Source organism: Arvicola amphibius, chromosome 7 (assembly GCF_903992535.2).
Source record: "Arvicola amphibius chromosome 7, mArvAmp1.2, whole genome shotgun sequence".
In the NCBI taxonomy this organism is placed as follows: Eukaryota; Metazoa; Chordata; class Mammalia; order Rodentia; family Cricetidae; genus Arvicola; species Arvicola amphibius.
The window spans coordinates 47,695,422-47,716,950 of NC_052053.1; the positions used below are offsets into that span (position 1 = coordinate 47,695,422).

Below are 21,529 nucleotides of genomic sequence, written 5' to 3' on the forward strand. Positions count from 1 at the left end.
CTGATCCCTCTGGGTCCCAGGCACACTTAGGATGCATATAAATACATGCCCATAAAATGTTCATACACATAAATAAATTTATTTAAATGAACAATGAAGTATTGGGGATATAGCCCAGTGTAGAGCAATCGTCTAGCCTGCACAAGACTCTGGGTCTCATCTCCAACACCACACGTACACACAACACCATAGGCAACATTGATGCTGTCTGTGCTTGTACACACAGGCTCCCGGGGCAGCCCTAGCCCCACCACTGGCCTGCTCTGCTTCCTTGCGCAGTCTCATCTCCTCCAAGCCTGTTTCCCATCTTTAAAATGAGTCTGGAACACCTAACACATGAGATGGCGGCTCGGTAGGATGATGCCTGGCAGCACTTGTTACATCATGAGCCCTTAGGAAATGGAAGTTGTCGTTGGCCAGGAAGGTCTATGGTGAGCTCTGAAGTCACCATGGGCAAAGTTAAGCAGAAGGATTGCTACAACTCAGCTCCTCCGGCCAAAGGAATGAAATGGCTATGTGTAGTTGTGGGTGTGGCTGGTAAACACCTCTGAGCCAAGCCCTGGGAGTCAGTCTGTGGAGCCTGAGCTCCCTGTGAGTCTGCAGAGCTGTTCCTGGTTAAGTTAGCTGCTTTCAATGTTCATGTTAGCTCCCGTGCAGCTGTTACAGAGAAGCCACTAAAGGATGGCAGGGCCAAAGAGTCAAGGGAGCTGAGCCTAGAGCAACTTCTGGACCACAGGCTTCCCTTCCCTCCTATACGTAACCACTCTGACAAAAGCAGTAAAAGGCAGAAGTGTTTCAGTCCATCTTGGGGGGAAGGTAAAGCAACAGGAGTGTAGAGAGGCGTGTGGAAGCCTCTTCCCTCCCTCCCTCCCTCCCTCCCTCCCTCCCTCCCTCCCTCCCTCCCTTTGTTCCTTCCTTTCTTTCTTTCTCTCCTACTTTCACTGCTTCTCATGTCTGGCTGGCTGATGGCTGCCTGGCTTCTGGTCCCAAGCATGTCCCTCTCTTTCTCCCTTGTTCTCTTCTTCTCTCTCCAGCCTAGATTTCTCCTCCTATTTATTTTCTCTGACCTCAATCCCTGCCTCTCCCTCTCCTGCCTAGCTATTGACTGTTCGGTTTTTTATTAGACCAATCACGTGCCTTAGGCAGGCAAGATGAAACAGCAACACATCTTGACATAATTAAACAAATGCAACATAAACAAATGTAACATACCTTTAAAGTGCTAACAAAGGCATCAGAAAAAATGTAACACATCTTTACACAGTTAAATATTCCAAAACAAGTCTGGTCTACAAACTTGAGTTCCAGGACAACCAGAGCTACACAGAGAAACCTTTGTCATGAAACAAATGAAACAAACCAACCAACAACAAAAACAAACAAACAGAAAAGAAAAGAAGAAAAGAAAAGAAGAAAAGAAAAGGCAACAGGTTGCTGGAGAAATGGTTTAGTGGTTGAGAGCCCTTTTTTGCTCTTGACAAAGGACCCTGGTTCAATTCCCAGCACCCACATGGTGACTCACAACCACTGATACTCCAGTGCCAGGGAATCCAACGCCCTCTTCTAACCTGGTGCTCTCTTCTGACCTACACAGGCACCCAAATGCAGACAAAACATTCACACATATCAAATTAGTTACTTCTAAATGTTTCCTGGTCTTTTGGCTAAGATCAAGTGTAGCATCTATTCTTATCAGTTTAATATCTGATACATCCTCTATCCAATGACAATATAGTAAGAGGATTTGGGGAGCTAGGGGTTGGAATGGGAGCTTCTTTCACCCATTTCATGAATTGACCTGGTATTGTGGGACCTCCAGGAATGGTGAAAAAAAAAATCCAAACAGCTTTTTTGTTTTGTTTTGTTTTGTTTTTTCTATGTAGCCCTGGCTGTCCTGAAACTCACTTTGTAGACCAGGCTGGCCTCAAACTCAGAGGTCTGTCTGCCTCTGCCTACTGAGTGCTGGGATTAAAGGCCTATGCCACCACCTCCTGGCTTTCAATTTTGTTTCTTTGTTTTTTATTTTTTAAACAAAAATTTAAAAGCATCTGGTCATATCATATGTATAATCAGGAAACAGGAACAATGAATTATGCAAGTGCTCAGCTAGCTCTCTTTTTTTTTTGTATTCGAGACAGGTTCTCACCATGTAGTCATGGCTAGCCTGAAACTCGCTATGTAGGTCATAGGACACATAGAGATCAGACTGCTTTTACCTCCTGAGTGCTGGGATTAAAGGTGTGTGCACTGTCATGCCTACCTAGCTAGTTTTCTTTATTTAATACTGCTCAGAATCCTCTGCCCAGGGTTTGTCACAGGCATGTCCACAGGCCCATCTCCCAGGTGACTCTAGACTGTTAAATTGACAAAACCATCAAAAGACAGCGCCATGTCTGGCCTCAGAGTTGAGGTCAGCTGAGGGTCTCCATGTGCCAGCTCCATTTGAGAAGACCACTATATCACCTTTAACTTGTTTTTATTTATTTGTTTGTTTTTCGACACAGGGTTTCTCTGTAGCTTTGGAGCCTGTCCTGGGACTAGCTCTTGTAGAACAGGCTGGCCTCGAACTCACAGAGATCCGCCTGCCTCTGCCTCCCTAGTGCTGGGATTAAAGGCATGTGCCACCACCACCTAGCAATTACCTTGAATTCTTAACCAGCCACATGAGAGATTTCTTTTTTAATTACTTTTATTTTATGTACATTAGTGTTTTTCCTACAATTATGTCTGTGTGAAAGTGTCCGGTCTTTTAGAACCGGAGTTACAGACAGTTGTGAGTTGCCTTATGGGTGCTGGGAACTGAGCCCGGGTCCTCTGGAAGAGCAGCCAGTGCTCTTAACCACTGAGCCATCTCTCCAGCTCCACTACTTCCCCCAGGAGGATTTCTATTCAACAGGTGCAGATGCAGATAGGCTCTGGGCTCTGGGAGAGTGGTTTTGTCAAAGCCTGGCCCCTAGGGCCAAGGACTGCATCCTAGCTGCATCTGGCCAGAAGGCAAAGAAGACAGCCCAAGGAGAGTGTTGGGGCAGATGAAATGCCAGGATGTGGTGAGTTGCCACCCATTCAAGACTTACCTTCATCTGTTCTCTCTGTGTCCAAACACAGCAAGCAGCTTGGAGGCAGAACGTCTTGTTCCTCCGTGTTTGGCTTCTTGACCTCAGCCCTAGCCCAGTGTTTTGTAGGATACAGCCTTAGTTTGGCCACTGTGGCACATCCGGGCAGAGGACAGCAGCTAGTTCAAACTCACTTGTTGCCTTGTAGATGCCCTAAGCAGTCAGTCCAGAAAGTGTCACATTTACACTTGTGGCTCCCAGTTGCCATAACCTTGCTCATTCTCCCTTTTATTCATTCAACAAACATTTACTATATTACTTGATTATCCCTGTGCATGCAACCAGACATGATCTTTCTGTCCAGAGTTATTTTTTTTTAATTTGTTACAAACTCTTGCTATGTTATATGACCTAGACTGGCCTAATTCTTCCTTTCTTTTTTGAAAAAAAAAATTAAATATTTTTCTATTTTCATACATATGTGTATGCATGCTGGCAGAGGCTAAAAGAGGACTTCAGATTCCCGGGAGCTAGAGTTAGAGGCCATCATGGCTGCTGAGTGTGGGTGCTGGGAACCAAACCTGGGTCTTCTGCTAAGCAATAAGTCTACTGAGTCAACTCCCCAGCCCCCTAGTTTTTGGTTGTTTGTTGACTTGGAGACAGGTCTCTCTATAGCCCTGGCTGTGCTGGAACTCACTACATATAACATGCTGTCCTGGAATTCACAGAGACCGGCTTGCCTCTGGCTCTTGAGTGTGGAGATTAAAAGTATGTACGTGTGTGCCATAGGGGCCACATGCATGAGTGGTGGGCAAAAAAATTGTAGGTCATAATGCCCGGCTTGGTTTTTTTGGTTGATTGGTTTAGTTTTTGGTGCTGGTCCTTAGGCAAGCTGGGCAGGGCTCTCCCACTAAGGTATAGTCTGACACTCTATGTACTTCAGGATGACTTCAAGCACCAGGATCCATGTCTCCTAGAATTTGATTTATGTGCTCTCTGTGGTCAGAGAGCCTATAAACTATAATAATAAATGTGTCAACACTGCTTCAAATGTGTCCCATAAATCTACAGTCTACACATTAATACTGTGAGGTGAGCTCTAGAATCACACACACGCGCGCGCGCGCACACGCACACACACACACACACACACACACACTATTGTTTTGAAACAAGAGTCTCCCAATGTAGCCATGGTTGGCCTCAAAGTCACAGAGATCCTTTGCCTCCTAAGTGCTAGAATTAAAGGTATGATTCACCATGTCTGCCTGCTACCAAAACCTATGTGTGTGTGTTTTTGTTTTGGTTTGTTTTTTTTTTTAAAATAATGTCTTTATTTTATGTGTTGGTGTTTTTTGCTTTTGTATAGGTCTGTGTGAGGGTGTCAGATCCCCTGGAAATAAAGTTATAGACAACTGTGAGCTGCCACGTGGGTGCTGGGAATTAAACCTGGGTCCTCTGGAAGAACTGCCCGTGTTCTTAACCACTGAGCCATCACTCCAGCCCCTTGTTTGCTTGTTTTTTGAAACAGGGTTTCTATGTGTAGCCCTGGCTGTCCTGGAATTCACTTTGTAGACCAGGCTACCTCTAACTCAGAGATCCTCCTGCCTCTGCCTTTTGAATGTTGGGACTAGAGGTGTGAACCACCAATGCCTGACCCCCCAACCCACTTTTAATAATAAGAAGCTGACATTTGGAACTTTCGACTGAGAACGTGAATCCAGCCTGTTGGTCTGAAATGTCCATCCCTATGAACATGGTCACCACAGCCTTCTGTTTTAACTCTGGAGATGTCACTTTAACTTACTATCCAAAGGATGAACTCCAGAACAAACTGGTCCAAATCATCATACCAAAATTCCATCTGTAATACCTATAAAGAGACCTTAAAACTGCCCCTCCCTGCTTTAAGAACTTTATTGGGCCAAGTCATTGAAGGAGCTACTTAAGGGCAAGTGGCAGTAATAGATGACTGAAGATGCTTAATTACCCCTTTTCAGAGGCTCCGAACCCCATGGGGCTGCTCGTCTGGACCTTTGCCCACAGCTAGGCACAGGGCAAAAGTCCTAGGTTTACAAAGGAGCCAAAGTTCTGGAGTGTCCTATCAGTCAGAGGCTAAAGTTATTTATGGGCTTTAAATCCATGACGTCAAGGAGATCTTCTGCAGCCGCCATGTCTGGCTCTTCAGCTCTTTCTGCCCCTTGCATAGGTGACGAAAACCGTAAAGGAGCTGAGGAAGTAGTCCTACTCAATTGTGGGCTGGGCTACACATTCTGCCAGAGTCTACAATTTGAGTTTGTGTGTTCATCTCTGCAAGAATCCAGCCTTTTCTTTCAGTGAGTGTTGTTAAGCATTTGTTAAATTCTGTTTCAAGGCAAGTATGGTAACTCATGCCTGTGATACCACGACTGAAGTAGATTGATGGCAGCAAGTTCCAAGACAATGTGACCACAGAATGAGACCCTGTTTCAAAAAATAAACAGGACTGGCAAGGTAGCTCAGAGATGGTACCTGTCCCCATGCCTGAAGACCATGTCTAATTAGATCCCTGGAGCCTGCATGGTGTAAGAGCAGAACCAACTCCCCCAAGTTGTCCTCTGGGCACTCAAAGGTTTGGTACGTGGCTACACACACAGAAATAAGCAAACAAATATAAAAAAAATAAGTAAGTAATAAATAAATTCTATTTGTGCTTCAACTCTGACTCCGGATTCTCGAATGGCCATGTGTGCAGGTAAGGTATCCCTGGGTCCTCTGGTCCAGGGAATTGCAGATCAGCTCTCTCCCTGACTAGGGCATCTAAAGCAGCCTAGCCTAGCGAGGCTACTCGGACTACAATTCCCAGCATGCCGCGCGGCTGTACCCACCACTCCCAGAGGGCAGCGGAGGCAGTGGCGCGCGCAGGGCTGGCGGGGCTGGGCGGTGTCGAGCGCGCTGGGGCTGGGTTGCGCTGAGCGCACGAGCTCAGAGGCTCGCCCTCTGCGGGACCGGGCGGAAGGTGGTGCTGCGGGCCGGCACAGCTGGTGCGGGTGCGGGAGGTGGGCGGGGGTGGAGTGCCGCGGAGGTACAGACCCTACCAGGGCACGGAGCGGGCCGGGCGTGCTGAGGCTCGGCTGTGTGCGCCCCGGGGCGGCCGATGCCCCCAGCGCTCCGCACTCCGCTGCCGCAACCGGGCCGCATCCTGACCGGGCGCCGCGCCGCGCAGCCGCAGCCGGGTGAGCCAAGGCGGGGACGGCGGCTTTCTGAGCGGGGGGGAACGTGCCAGGCCGAGCAGGGGGAGACGGCGGCACCGGCCGGGGCTGAGGGGCGCGCCCTCCCTCCCCATCTCCCAGCCCTGCGCTCTGATATCCTGGCTATCACGCTGGTCGGTCCGCGGCACCCGCTCCTGTCCTGTCTTCTCTCTCAGCGGTCTTGGACCGGCTAGTTGCCACTTTTATGAGTGGCTCTGGCAGGTTAGAGGGCTAAGGATCTTGCGGATCCTGCATTAGTCCTCCCACCCCTAGTTTAATGCTTTTCTCCAGAAGATGGTCTCTCTCATAAGGGGTTCCCTGTGATTCAGGCCATGGTCCTCCGCCTAGCTTGGAGGTATTCAAGCTTTGACCTTCCGGCTCTTCCCAAGAAAAGGAAAACACTAAGAAAAGCAATCTATTTGCTGTCCTCTTCACCAAGTCCATAAAGAAGCAAGAATAGTGTGCCTAGCTTTAATCTCTGCCCTGTGCTTGCACACAGCCTTTCCCCTTCCCCTCAACCCTAGTCCCCCAAGATTCATCTGAGGGGCTTGCTGAGTGTGTGGGTGTAGGTGAGTATTGTGCTTTCCAACAGCCATCTCCTTCCTCCCTACCCCAGGGCTGTCAACCTCTCAGGCCCCTCCAGCCTCTAACCCATTTGCTGGCTCGCCCTCTATGGACCAATAGAGGCACAACGCTTGAGTCCGTGGGCAGAGACTGTGCAGGGCTCCCTTCCCAGGAAACTGCCCTTTTGGGTGTTGTCATCTCCAGAACCTCCTGGAGTCCCTGGGAGAGGAGTCAAGACAGAGGCACTTATCAGTGCCCACCTCCCAGCCATCTTGGTTAGGATATTTGAATATAGGTGAGTGGGTTGTCCTGATGGGCTGGAAAGGTTCTAAGAACAAGTCGTACTAACCCCCAGTGCATAGAGCAGAGTGCTGTGGCCTGCTGAACAGGAAAGGGGCTAGCCCAAGGTCACTTGGCGTGGTGGTCAGAGAGAACTAGAAGCTAGACCATCTCTTGCTTCTTCACCCCAGAGTTTTTGGGGGACTTTTGTTTGTTTGTTTTTTGAGACAGGGCTTCTCTATGTAACAGCTCCCCTGACTGTCCTGGAACTCTCTCTATAGACCAGGCTGGCCTCAAACTCATAGAGATTCCTGCCTCTGCCTGAGTGATTTGATTAAAAGCATGTGCCACCATGGCCCAGCTAACCCTGGAGCTTTTTACCTCAATCCCTTCCAGCTTGGCGTGCAACCAAAGTCTTGAACCTTATTCTAAGCCACTCCTTTTGAGGTGACTAAGCAGTCCCTTTGGGGGACCTTTTGGGATCAAACTGAAGTGGCTGCTGGGCAAGAGGTTGAGGCCCCTAAAGAAATCGTCATTTGAGTCTCCTAACCACCTTGTACCTGCAGGTCACAATGCTGCTTGGGGCATCTCTGGTGGGGGCACTACTGTTCTCCAAGCTGGTGCTGAAACTGCCCTGGACCCAAGTGGGATTCTCCCTGTTGCTCCTGTACTTGGGGTCTGGCGGCTGGCGCTTCGTCCGGATCTTCATCAAGACTGTCAGGCGAGATGTCTTGTGAGTACCATATCTAGCCCTTCTTGGGGTCTCAAAAAAAATGGCTGGGCCTTTACCATCCTTTATCCCCACCAGCATAAGATAGCTGGGTCACAAGGGACAGCCTCTTCATGCCCTTCTCCTGGCTGTCGTGCCAGGTACTTTCATCTCCAAGGTCAAAGTCTCCAACTTGAGACTCCCTGACCTGAGGCAGGTTTTGGAAGCTGGGGCATATATCAGAGCATGTTGGTTGGAGAGATGTCTGTAAGGAGTACTGAGAACACTGGTTTATTGCAAGGTGAAGAAAATCCCAAAGGAAAAGGACCTCAGGTTGGCACAGCCTGAGAGAACCCAAGGCGACAGTGGATGTTAGCACAGGCCCTAGCTATCTGGGAGTAATTGCTCCCAGCTGCTCTAATGCCAGGCTGGGCTGGCTCTGAGGCCCAGAGAGGAGGAAGGCAGACTCCATCTGCCAGACTCAGACTAGTCAGGAGGTAAGAAAGGGACGGAGTAACTCCCTAAGCTGGCAGCGCCATGCTGCAGAGGCTCTGGCCGTCTTGCTCACTCCTGGGTTCCATCTAGGAGCCTAGAGCAGGTAGCTCACTTTGTCAGTCTGGGCTGGCTATAAAAGGAGGTATTAGGGGTCCCGCAGGAGCTGTGGGATGGGGAGACGGCCTCCGGCAAGGAACTGAGACAGGAACCCAGGAGGCTTCTGGAGAGGAAGGACCATGCCTGGCAGGTTCTGTGTAGGTGAGGGAGGCCAGTGCACAGCAGAGGACACTGGCAAAGGCGCAGAAGCAGGAGGTTGGTGACGGTGCGAAGATGGGTTCCCCCAGCACGGGACATTTGCCCTGTGCCCAGTGCAGGGAAGGCCTAGGGGACAAGGTAGTGACTTGTGACCACAACACCTGGCCTCTGCATTTAGGAGGAAGGAATCATCCCTGATTTCTATGCAGTGAGGGCCAAGGCGAGGCTAGACTATGGGCTTGGGCCCTCGGAAGGCTTCTGGCAGAACTGCAGACTCCAGACGAGAATAAGTAAGATGAGAATTTCTGGAGCGCTGGACATGGTTGGCTCACACCTTTAATCCCAGCACTTGAAGGGCAGAGGCCGCTGTGTCTCTGTAAGTTCGAGGTCCAGCCTGCTATCATAGTGAGTTCCAGGAAGCCAGAGCTGCATAATAGAGAGATACCGTTCTCAAAAAAAACACGCAGAAGAGTGGAACCTCTAAGTTAGTTGTTGGAACACCGGAAGAGGACCTGACTTGGATTTGTCGGACTTCATGTTTCACTTTTGACCTTTTGAAGCCCGGGCCAGCTGTTGGCACTATGAAAGCCTGAGGGTTTTTTTTTTCCCTCTTTCCTGCATCCAAGGAGAGTAACTGTGGCTCTCAGTACTGCTGTGAGGCTCAGTGAGGGTATATAGACAGTTGCCGAGCACCCAGGAGGAGTTGACAATTGAGTGTTTAGAAAGCTGGTTTCCTAGCTGAGAGGTGGCACACGCCTTTAATCCCAGTACTCAGGAGGCAGAAGAAGCAGGTGGATCTGTGTGAGTTCGAGCCCAGCCTGGTCTACAAGAGCTAGTTCCAGGGCAAGCTCCACCCTGACCAAAAAACAAACAAACAAACAAAAAACCAACCAACCAAACAAACAAAAACCCAGAAAGCTGGTTCCTGAGACTCTGGCCCTTAGGACAGCAGCACTTGACTGGCTCAGCACTCATGGCTTCCTTGCTCCCACACAGTGGCGGCATGGTGCTCCTGAAGGTGAAGGCAAAGGTTCGACGGTATCTTCAGGAGCGGAAGACAGTGCCCCTGTTGTTTGCCTCAGTGGTGCGGCGCCACCCCGACAAGACAGCCCTGATTTTCGAGGGCACAGACACCCACTGGACCTTCCGCCAGCTGGATGACTACTCCAGCAGTGTAGCCAACTTCTTGCAGTCCCGGGGCCTGGTCTCAGGCGATGTAGTTGCCCTCTTTATGGAGAACCGTAATGAGTTTGTGGGTCTGTGGCTGGGCATGGCCAAGCTGGGCGTGGAGGCGGCTCTCATCAACACCAACCTTAGACGTGATGCCCTGCGCCACTGTCTTGACACCTCAAAGGCACTAGCCCTTATTTTTGGCAGCGAGATGGCCTCAGGTGAGATTGTAAGTGGAAGACGCATGGGACTTAACACAGATGATGGACAACCCCATTCTTGTCATGTGGGAGGCTTTGTGAGTCTGGGCATCGGAAGCTTCTGGGCCTTGGCAGGCCTGTGTGGACAACACATTCCCTAAGCCTTAGTTCCCTATCTGCGTAGTACCAAGATCTCAAGAAGGTTTCCCGACTCCAAAGCACCAGCAAAGTGGCCAATGCTGGCTGGTCCTCAGGTAGATTCGGCCTCTTCTTCATCTGTCGAAGGGGAATCCAGTCCCTACTCTCCTCTCAGACCTGAGTTTATTTTTTGCCAAACATGCTGAGCACGGTGCTTTTCCCAGCCCTGATCTTCACTATGCCAGGAGAGTGATTGTGTGATTTGGTTCTGGATGATGAGACTGGCTTAGAGGGAACGTAAGACGTTCACCCAGAGTCAACAACAGTTCCACAGCAAGTACTAGGATTTGATCTGGCTGGACCCACAGCCTCCCTGTTCTTTCTGCCCACACTGCTGTGGAGAAGGAAAGCATGCAGAAGGGAAGGGAAGAGGTTGGGGGGAGTCAAGGGGAAGCCCAGAAAGACTAATAAGGACATAGATAGCCTATTTCCTAGCATGTGTGAGGTCCTGGGCTGCATTCCTAGCATTGAAGAAAGAACCTTTATAAAGAGATTTATTTATTTTTTTATGTATATGATACTCTATCTGTATGTACACCTGCACACCAGAAGAGGGCATCAGATCCCGTTATGGATGGTGAGCCCACCATGTGGTTGCTGGGAATTGAGCTCAGGACCTCTGGAAGAGCAGTCAGTGCTCTTAACCGCTGAGCCATCTCTCCAGCTCCAGAATATAAAGCTAGAGAAAACAGAGCCAATGGGTCAGGAATGTCTCCTGCCCAGGGAGAATAGAGTTTATGCAGCTCCAGGAGGCCTGAGGATAGGTTTCCTCAGGAAACCGGAGCACAAGCTTCCTCTTGTCCTCTAATTAGTCCCTACAGAGAGTCATAGTAGAGTGGGTTAAAAGCTTGGCAAGAGCTAGAGCCATGTCTTCCATCCTTAGCACTCACTTTCCTTGTCTGTAAAATGGGAGGATGGTAAGCTGTCATGATGGTATATGCTAACAATCCCAGCACTAGGAGGCTGAAGCAGGAGGATTGGATTACATAGCAATATCAGGCCAGATACATAGCTACATTTTTTTAAAGTGGGATCAGAGGGCAGGGAGGTGGGGAATTGATGTTGGTAGCTTTACAAGAATAGGAACTATGGGTAAGGCATTGTGTCCAGTCAAGAGTGAATGTATTGGGGCTAGAGAGATGGCTCAGTGGTTAAGAGCATTGCCTGCTCTTCCAAAGGTCCTGAGTTCAATTCCCAGCAACCACATGGTGGCTCACAACTATCTGCAATGATGTCTGGTGCCCTCTTCTGGCCTGTAGGCATACACACAAACAGAATAGTGTATACATAATAAATAAATAAATAAATAATTTTTTTTTAAAAAAAAAAAGAGTGAATGTGTTTTACCCATTTTCCCACATCAGCCAGTCTTCCCTGACAGCATGCTTAAACATGGCATAGCATAGGTCCTAGGAACACGGGGCTTGCTGACCCATATCTTCTCCCCTGCAGCTGTCTCTGAGATCCATGCTAGCCTGAAATCCTCACTCAGACTCTTCTGCTCTGGTTCCTGGGAGCCCAGCACAGTGCCTGCCAACACAGAGCATCTGGACCCTCTGCTAAAAGATGCCCCGAAGCACCCTGCCCAGTCACCCTAACAAGGGCTTTACAGGTGGGCTTCTCACCACCCTGGAGGGTTCTGATGAGCACTGGAAATAGGATTGAACTCCCTGGGGTTACTGGTAAGGTGACATTGTCGGATTTGTGAAGCAGCCCATGGTAGTTCCTGACTGTAGGACTGTGTGCACCCTGCAAGGAGTTGAGGTGGAGAGGAGGGTACATTGAGAGCCTTGGCATCTCCTTCCAGCTTGTTGAGTATGGCTCTGCCAGATCCCAGCCCCTGCACCTAACTGCTTTGCCCCTCCTCCAGGAATCCTCTGCTACTCCCTGTGTGACCCAGGGCCACATACCTGCCCTCTTAGCCTCAGGTTCCACTGCAATAAAGCTGGGGATAGTAGCAATCAGCTTTATGGGGTTGATATTAAAGGTCAACCCTGAGGCTACGGTATTGGCAGGAAGGACTTGGTGACTTGTCATTGCCCATGTTGAGCCTCTCCACTTCTTAGATGCTTTTGGAAGCTGCTTGAGGCAGGGACCATGGCTGGTTCACCCTCGTGCCCTCATACTGCCCAAGGTTGGCGGCACACAGCAGGTGCTACACCACCTGAGGGGTTGCTGTCAGTATCATCTGCTGGGATTCTGACCCTCCAGAGAAACACACATACACCCCTCTGATAGGACTGAGCCTTATGACAAGCCCCCATGTGGGAGGGGAAAATAGATATCAGTGATGCAAAGAAGCCATAATACCCATTCCCTCATTTTATATTTTTTTCTTTGTTTTCTTGGACACAGGTCTCTCTACATAGCCCTGGCTGTCCTGAAACTCAGTATGCAGACCAGGTTGGCCTTGATCTCACAGAGATTCAGTGCCTCTGCCTCCTGAGTGCTGGGATTAAAAGCCACCATGCCGGTCTTTTTTTCTTATTTTTTTGAGACAGTGTCTGTCTGTGTAGTCTCACTATCCTTTAGCTCGCTGATGTCTAAGGCCTCACAGAGGTTCTCTGCCTTGCCCTTCAGGACCTGCTTGATTAAGTGTGCACCGCACTCCCAACAAGTAGTCCTCCTGCAGCTAAGCCTTGCGGCAGGCATCCCTTCCTTCCAGAAGCCTACCTGGGACTGTGGCCCTTTTGCTTCTGGAAGCCCTAGCAGATGGTACTCCCAGGTTTCATCAGCCTGTTGCTCCCATGCTAAGGCTTGGTGGTCAGGTATCATTCTTCATCTGACTGTCACACTCAGCCTGGCTCGGGCTGACACCTGGTAGGAGTAGAGGTCTCCAGAAGGGTAGGAAGAAATGTCGACGGGCATGCACCTTTCATTTCCCTGCGCTGTCCTGCGCTGCCTCACAGTAACCTGCATGTCTGTTCCTTTCAGATAAGCTCTCTATGTCTACACATCGGGCACCACAGGCTACCACAGGGCTGCCATTGTGGTGAACAGCAGGTAAGGGGCAAGTGGAAGTGACCTCTCGTGGGACTGCGAAGCTTCCTTCTGCTCTTCCAGAGTGCCCACTGAGCTCTTTCCCTGTCCCCTGAAGGTACTTACCGTATGGCCGCCCTGGTGTACTATGGATTCCGCATGCGGCCTGACGACATTGTCTATGACTGCCTCCCTCTCTACCATTCAGCAGGTAACCCTGGGCCTCCCTTAGATGCCAGCACCCTGTGTCTTTAGGAGCCTCACTTTTCTAGCCACAAATCTGGGTTCCCATTCAGGCAGGGGCAGTGACTCCACTGACGTGGCATGAGGCTCCTGGTGTGGATCGGTGTCCCAGGGCCTCGTGCCTGCTGGGTGTTGAGGCTGGTGTCATTCTGACTTCCGAGATAATTCAAGGAGGTCTGTGTGTTTGGAAGGGACGGGGGGGGGGGGGGGGGGGGGGGGGGGGAGATGCTGGGGACCTGCCTGGCCCTGGGAGAGATGACTTAATGAAGGTGAGGGAGGGGCAAGAAGCACGAGTACCATACATGGGAAGACCAGTTGGCTGAGAAGACCTAGAGGAGACAGGTGCCAGATAGGAAGCTCGCAGTGTTTCATTAAATGGCAGCTGTGCAGACTGGGGGCGGCCTTGATTCCACAGACACTGTGGAGACGTGGTTGGTAGAAGAGAGGTGTGGCCAGTTAGTGTAGTAGGACAGAGCAGGAGGGGACCAGGGGAAGGGCCTGTGAAAAGTTAGGACTAGGAGCTGGCTGTGGTGGTGAACTCCTATAATCCAACTCTTGGGAAGTGGCAGCCGGATGATCAGGAGGTCAAGGCCTATCTTCTCCTACACAGCAAGCTTGAGGCCTGCCTGGACTATGCGACCCTGTCTCTAAAGAGGCAAGCCTGAGTGAGAGGAGTCTGTTGGGGTTGGCTCTCTATCTCCTTAACCTCCAGGCCCCTCTGACTTAGGAAACATCGTGGGGATCGGCCAGTGTCTACTCCATGGCATGACCGTGGTGATCCGGAAGAAGTTCTCAGCCTCCCGGTTCTGGGATGATTGTATCAAGTACAACTGCACAGTGAGTGAGAAGGGACAGGCATGAGCAGCCCCATCCCCCTGTCTCCCTCCCGCCACCCACATGTGGAGGCATCTAACAGCTGAGGCTGTTTAGAACAGTTCCTTGGGCAGCATTTTCATGGTTCAGATGGGAAATCTGAGGCCCAGAGAGAGAAGGAACTGTTCAGCCCCTGCTGGGGAGGGCTGGAAGAATGGAGAGATGATGAGTGGGGGCCCCCTAGAGTGTGGACTCACACCCACACCTATACCCACCTCAGATTGTACAGTATATTGGCGAGCTTTGCCGCTACCTCCTGAACCAGCCACCCCGGGAGGCTGAGTCTCGGCACAAGGTGCGCATGGCACTGGGCAACGGCCTTCGGCAGTCCATCTGGACCGACTTCTCCAGCAGGTTCCACATCCCCCAAGTGGCCGAGTTCTATGGGGCCACTGAGTGCAACTGTAGCCTGGGCAACTTTGACAGCCAGGTAAGGTACAGATTGGGCTAATAAGGCTGCTGTGGGGATGGACCACAATAGGCCCTAGGCTTGCAGAGGGCTAAGGAGAATTTCAGCCTGAGAGTGAAGAGCAGGGTCCCTCTAGCCCCACTGTCTTACTGGGGAGTCCATGGAGCCCCGGCCCAAGTCTCAGCCTTTGCAGGTGGGGGCCTGTGGCTTCAATAGCCGCATCCTGTCCTTCGTGTACCCCATCCGGTTGGTTCGAGTCAATGAGGATACCATGGAACTGATCCGGGGACCTGATGGCGTCTGCATTCCCTGTCAACCAGGTCTGCCCCATGAGGGAAGTGGGCATCCAAGGAGGGAGGTCTTGTCTTGGAGGTAGTCAGCCAGTGTAGATAACTACAGAAACCTCTTCTGTGTGGCTCTCTTCTAAGGGGCACACTACCCATTTCTGCTGCCATCACTTTTCCTTCACCCACGCACCATCCCACCTGCATACCTTCCTGAGACGGCCCCATCCTGGCCACCTAGGGCTGACTCTTCCTTAGCCTGTACTATGTTAGAGCCATTAGAGTCTGTCACCTTCACATGGGGTGGTGGCTGCACTTAGCCCAGGGGCTGCCCTAAGGCTTGTGTGTGATGAATGAAATGAAAGTCTGAGGAGAGCCAGGGCGGGAGCAGGGCTCAGTGTGTCCGATTGTTCAGATGCCCTTCCTCTGCCTCCTGCGTGCCACCACTGCCCAGCCTAAATGGGGCATTTTTGTGGTAGGCAGCTTACATTGAGTCAGCTCAAGATGTAGGGTGCCTTTGTGAGAGAAGACAGGTAGACTAGGCCGCATCTGACTGCCTTTCTCGTCCCTAGGCCAGCCAGGCCAGCTGGTGGGTCGCATCGTCCAGCAAGACCCCCTGCGCCGTTTTGATGGTTACCTCAACCAGGGTGCCAACAACAAGAAGATCGCTAATGACGTCTTCAAGAAGGGGGACCAAGCCTACCTCACTGGTGAGTTCCCTGCTCTTTGCTATCCCTTTCAGAGGGAGAGATGAAGGGAGCTTCCACTGACCCAGAGAACACATTCCTGGACTCCTCAAAACCCAGCCCCTGAGCTTCAGTGATGACTGCCTGACTCAACCTTGGTCAAGAGCTAGGCTGTCAAGAGCTAGGCTGGCCCAATCCTGACACTGTACACCTCTCTAGGTGATGTGCTGGTGATGGATGAGCTGGGCTACATTTACTTCCGAGACCGCACAGGGGACACGTTCCGCTGGAAAGGGGAGAATGTGTCTACCACCGAAGTAGAAGGCACACTCAGCCGCCTGCTGAAAATGGCTGATGTGGCAGTGTATGGTGTTGAGGTGCCAGGTATGTGTGGGGAGGATGGTGGGTGTGTCAGGACACTGCCTGCCACTCACCTTGTCCCCTCTTGCTCCCAGGAACTGAGGGCCGAGCAGGAATGGCTGCTGTGGCAACCCCTACCAGCAGCTGTGACCTGAAGAGCTTTGCACAGAAATTGGAAAAGGAGCTGCCTCTGTATGCCCGCCCCATCTTCCTGCGCTTCCTGCCTGAGCTGCATAAAACAGGTCTGCCCCTTTTCCAGCTCCTAGATTCCAGGGTTCAGTTTTTCATTAGTGTGAACTCCTGATTGGTCTCTGACCTTGACACACAGCCTTGCCCTAGGGCTGAGATTCTGCCCCACTGTGTGGAAATTTGTGGAAACAGCCTTCAGAGAAGGTTCAGCATCCCTTAGAATGAGCACTGTTCTCTGGCTGCTGCCCTGTGGTTCTGAGATACTGTCTGACTAGACTTGAGGTCCTCAGAATCTTTTAGACCCAGAGGGAGAAAATTCCAAAGGAATTCCAAAGATCATGGGCTGGGTTTGTGTACTAACACACCCTGTAATGCTTTGGGATGGAGGAAGAAGGGTGGAGAGTTCAGAGCCAGCCTTGGCCACACAATACTCAAGACCCTGTCTCAACAACAATAAAGTAGCAGCAAAAGACTGGGTGGTGATGTTGCACATGCCTTTAATCCCAGCACTTGGGAGGCAGAGGCAGGCGGATCTCTGAGTTCAAGGCTAGCCTGGTCTACAAAGTAAGTTCCAGGATAGCCAGGACTGTTTCACAGAGAAACCCTGTCTCAAAAAAAGAAAAAGAAAAAAACCCAAAAAATGGCTCACAACTGAGACTGAACTTCCTGAGGGTTGAGGTTGGCCTTGCTGCATAATGAACTACAAGCAAAGGTTTCCAAAGGTCACAGTATTGGGGGGTTTTGATTCAGCTATAAGGTGGGTAGTAGAACTGCAGAGACCGTAGTCACACACGCCAGTCTCATGGCTGCTCTCTGCTGCAGCTCTGTCCTACAGAACTCCTATGTGCTGATGCGAGTGTTGCAGGTCTTCTGTCCACTCTGGTGGCAACAAGTGCTGTGGAGGGAGTGAGCGTTCGAGTTGGGGCTCGTTTGACTGAGGAACTGAAATCTTACTTAACTTGCATGTGAGCTGTGCTGGTCCAGTGGCCTCACCTGGGGTGCTTTCCCTTTCATGTAGCTTTTCGTTCTTCGCAAGGCTTGTCTGGTCTCAAGGTACCCCCAAAAGCACGGGGGTGGAACTGGCAGTGGCTCCTGAGGCCTAGATTCAGTCCAAAATTCTGCAGCAGACATTTCAGAGGCTAGCGGATGCAGGGAGAGCAGGTTCAAAACCTAACTCTGCCACTTACTAGCTGTGGGATTTGGGTTCAGAAATGAGTAACAAGCAAGGCATGGTGATGTTCATCTGTAATCCCAGCCCTGGAAAGCCAGAGATGGGTTTTTGTGAATTTGGAGGACAGCCAGGACTCTCCAGTGAGACCCTATCCAAAAAGGAAGAAGGAAGAAAGCAATCATCTTAGAATATGGTTGAGCACCTGCCTCAGGGCATTGAGGCTACTTCATCCAGTCAGTGCTCAGAGAGGACCCAGATTCTGGTCTCCACTTTGCTGTCATCCAATGGTATGGGGCATATAGCGTCTCTGTGTCCAGTCTCCGCCCTCCACCACTGTGCAGTACTGCTGTGAGAGGCAGTTCTCTGTGTGATCGATGGAGCATTCCCCCTGTGGGCCATGAAGAGCCTGGCCCCTTCCTCCCACGCCTTTTCTTCCCTAGCTCTCCATTTCTCAGCACTTGCCTTCAGTTTCTAGGAGTTCAGACCCCTGTCTTGCACTTTCTGAATTTTCTTTCCTTACTCACTAGGGACCTTCAAGTTCCAGAAGACAGAGCTGCGGAAGGAAGGCTTTAACCCAGCTGTTGTGAGAGACCCACTGTTCTATCTGGATGCCCGGAAGGGCTGCTATGTTGCATTGGACCAAGAGGCCTATACCCGCATCCAGGCAGGCGAGGAGAAGCTGTGATTTCCCCCTACATCCCTCTGAGGGCCAGAGGATGCTGGATTCAGAGCCCCAGCTTCTGTCCCAGAGGGTCCTGGGCAATGCCAGACCAAAGCTAGCAGGGCCCGCACCTCCGCCCCTAGGTGCTGATCCCTCCCTCCCAAACTGCCAAGTGACTCACTGCCGCCTCCTCGACCCTGCCGAGGCTTTCTGTGAAAGTCTCGTGTCCAAGCTGTCTTCTGGGCCAGGCAAGGCCTCTAGGTCCAGGCTTGCTGACAGACCCCTTTAGGATAATGTCTTTAGTCAAACAGGGCAGGGAGCAGGAGAGGGGTCACCAAGCTCCCTCCAAAAGGAAGGGTACTTACAAGTGAGGCAAAGGCAAAAGCCTCCAGACTCAGGAAGCCAAGTAGCCAGAGACTATAGTGGCCAGCCATGGACGTCCACAGAGGATCCTGGGCCACAGCTGCCAAAGTATCACCTAGCCCTGCTTGCATCTCTGGGGAAAGGAGGACAGCATGTGGCCGCTGGGCCCAAATGTCAGGAAGTCTTGATCACACTCCTTGTTTCTCCAGGTTCCCTGCGTCCTTGTCTTGGGGAGGGTGGGGAGAGGAGATGCAGCCTTCCTGCCTGTCTGTGAGTCTGTTGCCTTCTCCAACTCAATCCTAGCCTGACTGGGTGGAGCAGGCGTGAGGGGTGGGGGAAGGCTCAGGGGCCAATAAACTCTGCCTCGACCTTCACTTCTCAGTCTGACTCCTTGCCTGCCTCCTGCTCCTCTGGCCCCTTAGCACTTGGGGTAAGGTCTGCATCTCCCACATTCCTGTCCCTTCCCAAAGATCTGCCTCTTCCCAAAGCAGTTGCCACCAGATCTGACAGGTTGTTAAACCTGTGAACTTAACCCTTGTGAGAAGCCTGTGGCTTTGGGCCTGTGTGGGCTTATGCACATGACTCAGGAGTCTGCAAAACATGAGGCAGGCCTTGGGGCCTCAAAACCCCCCCTGGAGCTGGAATTACAGGCAGAGGGTACTGGAACCACAGGAGCTTGGAATTCTAGGCAGAGGGGTACTAGGAGCCACACTGGGTCTGAGGCCATTTATAAATGAACTATTCGAGAAAAGAACCAGTGCACTGGGATTTTGAGTCACTCAGGAGCGTGTCACCCAGGTACTAGAGGGCTGGAATCCAAACCCCAGCTGTGCCTTTCTCGCACCACCCTGCCACACGGTGCAGGAGGCAGCAGGAAGCCAGAAATTGCCATTCCGCACAAACCTGTGGAACCGGCTGTGGGCCACACCCTGGGCCAGCAGCTGATAGTTCAGAGGCTCAGAGACCAGGCTAAGAAAGAAATCCAGCTACCTCCAGGGGGCGAAGACTTTTGAGTTGGGGTACTCATTCTCGGGGTCTGAGCAAACCAAGTAGAGGAGGCCAGAGATAACAAGGACGGATGTGAAGCAAGGTTAGGTGTCATGCCTAGAGATGGCCAGCAGAGGGAGAAAGTGGCTCAGATTTGCAAGCCTGGCCTACAGGGTCTACAGAGCCTACAGTGCCCAGCCTAGGAAGCAGGAGGAGTCCTCTAGCCTGACCACTGAGCTGGTGTATCACTGAATCCCAAGAATGGCCTATGAGGACTTATGGTTAGGCTTGATGAGAGAAAAAAACCTCAGATGTTAAGATCTCATACTAGGCTTGGTGGTTAAGAGCTCTGACTGCTCTTCCAAAGGACCTGGGTTCAATTCCCAGCATCCATATGGAGCTCACAATGTCTAACTCTGTTCCAAGGGATCTGGCATCCCTCATACAGGCAAAATGCAGTGTACACAAAATAAAAATAATTTTAAAAAAATCTTCATACAAGGGGCTGGAGCAATGGCCTCTGGTTAAGGGCACTAGCTGCTCTTTCCAGAGGCAATTCTGATTCCCAACATCTATCTGTAACTCCAGTTCCTGGAACCTTGGATGTCCTCTTCTGGCCTGTGCAGGCTGACAACATACAGTGCACAAGACATCATATAGACAAAATTACACATATACACATAAAATGAAAATGTAGTGTGGGAGAATTGTCTGTATTCTGTCAATCATGTTTTCAAATAAACACTGATTGGCCAGGCAGGAAGTAAAGGTGGAGAAAACCAGAACAGGAAATAGAAACGATACAATGAGAACAGAAGAACTCTGGGAAGAGGAAGTGATCCTTCCACTCCTGAGGCCCAGATCACCGAAGCAGCAAGGATGTGATCTGCCCACTGAAAAGGTACTGAGCCACATGGCTAACACAGATCAGAAAGATGGGTTAATCAAGATGTGAGAGTTAGCCAGTGAGAGGCTAGAGCTAGTGGGCCAATCAGCTATATAACTTATAGAGATCTCTGTGTTATTTCTTTGGGACTTGCCGGCTGTGGGGTACTGGGCGGGACAGAAACCCCAACAAGCAGGCCCCATTCATTGTTACAAAAATGTGCTGTCTGGGCAGTGGTGGCGCACACCTTTAATCCCAACACTTGGGAGGCAGAGGCAGGCAAATTGAGGCCAGCCTGGTCTACAGAGGACAGGGTTACACAGAGAAAACCTGTATCAAAAACAAAATTTTCATACTGGGCCAGGTGGTGATGGTGCATGCCTTTAATCCCAGCACTCAGGAGGCAGAGGCAGGCGGATCTCTGAGTTTGAGACCAGCCTGATCTACAGAGCAAGTTCCAGGACAGGCTCCAAAGCTACGTCAATAAACCTTGTCTCCAAAACAAAAACAAAAACAAAAAAACAAAATGTTCATACTGGAAGCCCCGGCCTGACAGTGGCCCATTCCTTGTAACCCACCACCACTGAGGAGGTTCTATGGTGAGAGACTGACCCATGACACCAGGCCAAGCTAGTCTACAAAGTGAAACTCTATCTCAAAAACAAACAAGGTACCGGGTTCAGTTCCAGCTTCAGTTCCAGTAGATGCCTAGATGCCCGCCTCTGGCCTCCTGGGGCACTTGCATACACAGTGCACCTATGTGCATGCAGGGAAAACACAAAAGTAAAAATAGCTGGGCCTAATGGTGAATTGGCCCTTAGTCCTAGCACTCAAGTGGGATCTCAGTGAGTCCAAGGACCAGCAATGTTTTACACAAGAGTTCCAGGCCAGTCAGGGCTACACAATGAGACTCTGTCTCAAAAAAAAACAAACTAACAAACAAAAAAAACCAACCGAGGGGCCGGGCGGTGGTGGCGCACGCCTTTAATCCCAGCACTCAGAGGAGGCAGAGGCAGGTGGATCTCTGTGAGTTCGAGGCCAGCCTGGTCTACAAGAGCTAGTTCCAGGACAGGCTCTAAAAAAGCTGCAGAGAAACCCTGACTCGAAAAACAAAAAAAAAAAAAAAAAAAAAAAAAAAAAAAAAAAACCAACCGACTGTGAGATGGTTCAGCAGGTAACAATGTAATCAAACAAAACACCCCAAACAAGGCTGCTTCCTTCCCACTTCCAAAGTAAGACTCCTCCCAAGGCCTCCCTGAGGACCTGGCTGCTTTTGGATCTGATC

At 50.8% G+C, this 21,529-nt stretch overlaps 1 protein-coding gene and 1 non-coding gene across 2 annotated transcripts; both read left to right on the forward strand.

Moving 5' to 3' along the window:
- The first annotated feature begins 1,644 nt into the window (after window positions 1-1,644).
- Window positions 1,645-1,835, forward strand: LOC119820171. The gene has a single exon (XR_005286429.1). It is a non-coding gene; the product is annotated as a U2 spliceosomal RNA (small nuclear RNA).
- A 4,166-nt stretch (window positions 1,836-6,001) lies between these two features.
- On the forward strand, window positions 6,002-18,745 carry Slc27a4 (solute carrier family 27 member 4). Its single transcript, XM_038336671.1, is given in 13 exon segments — window positions 6,002-6,268; window positions 7,693-7,859; window positions 9,582-9,976; window positions 11,606-11,765; window positions 13,088-13,159; window positions 13,255-13,343; window positions 14,103-14,212; window positions 14,469-14,678; window positions 14,851-14,977; window positions 15,514-15,651; window positions 15,847-16,011; window positions 16,083-16,229; window positions 17,875-18,745. Coding segments are annotated over 12 exon segments (1,932 nt in total). The 5' UTR covers window positions 6,002-6,268; window positions 7,693-7,698; the 3' UTR covers window positions 18,033-18,745.
- The last annotated feature ends 2,784 nt before the right edge of the window (window positions 18,746-21,529 follow it).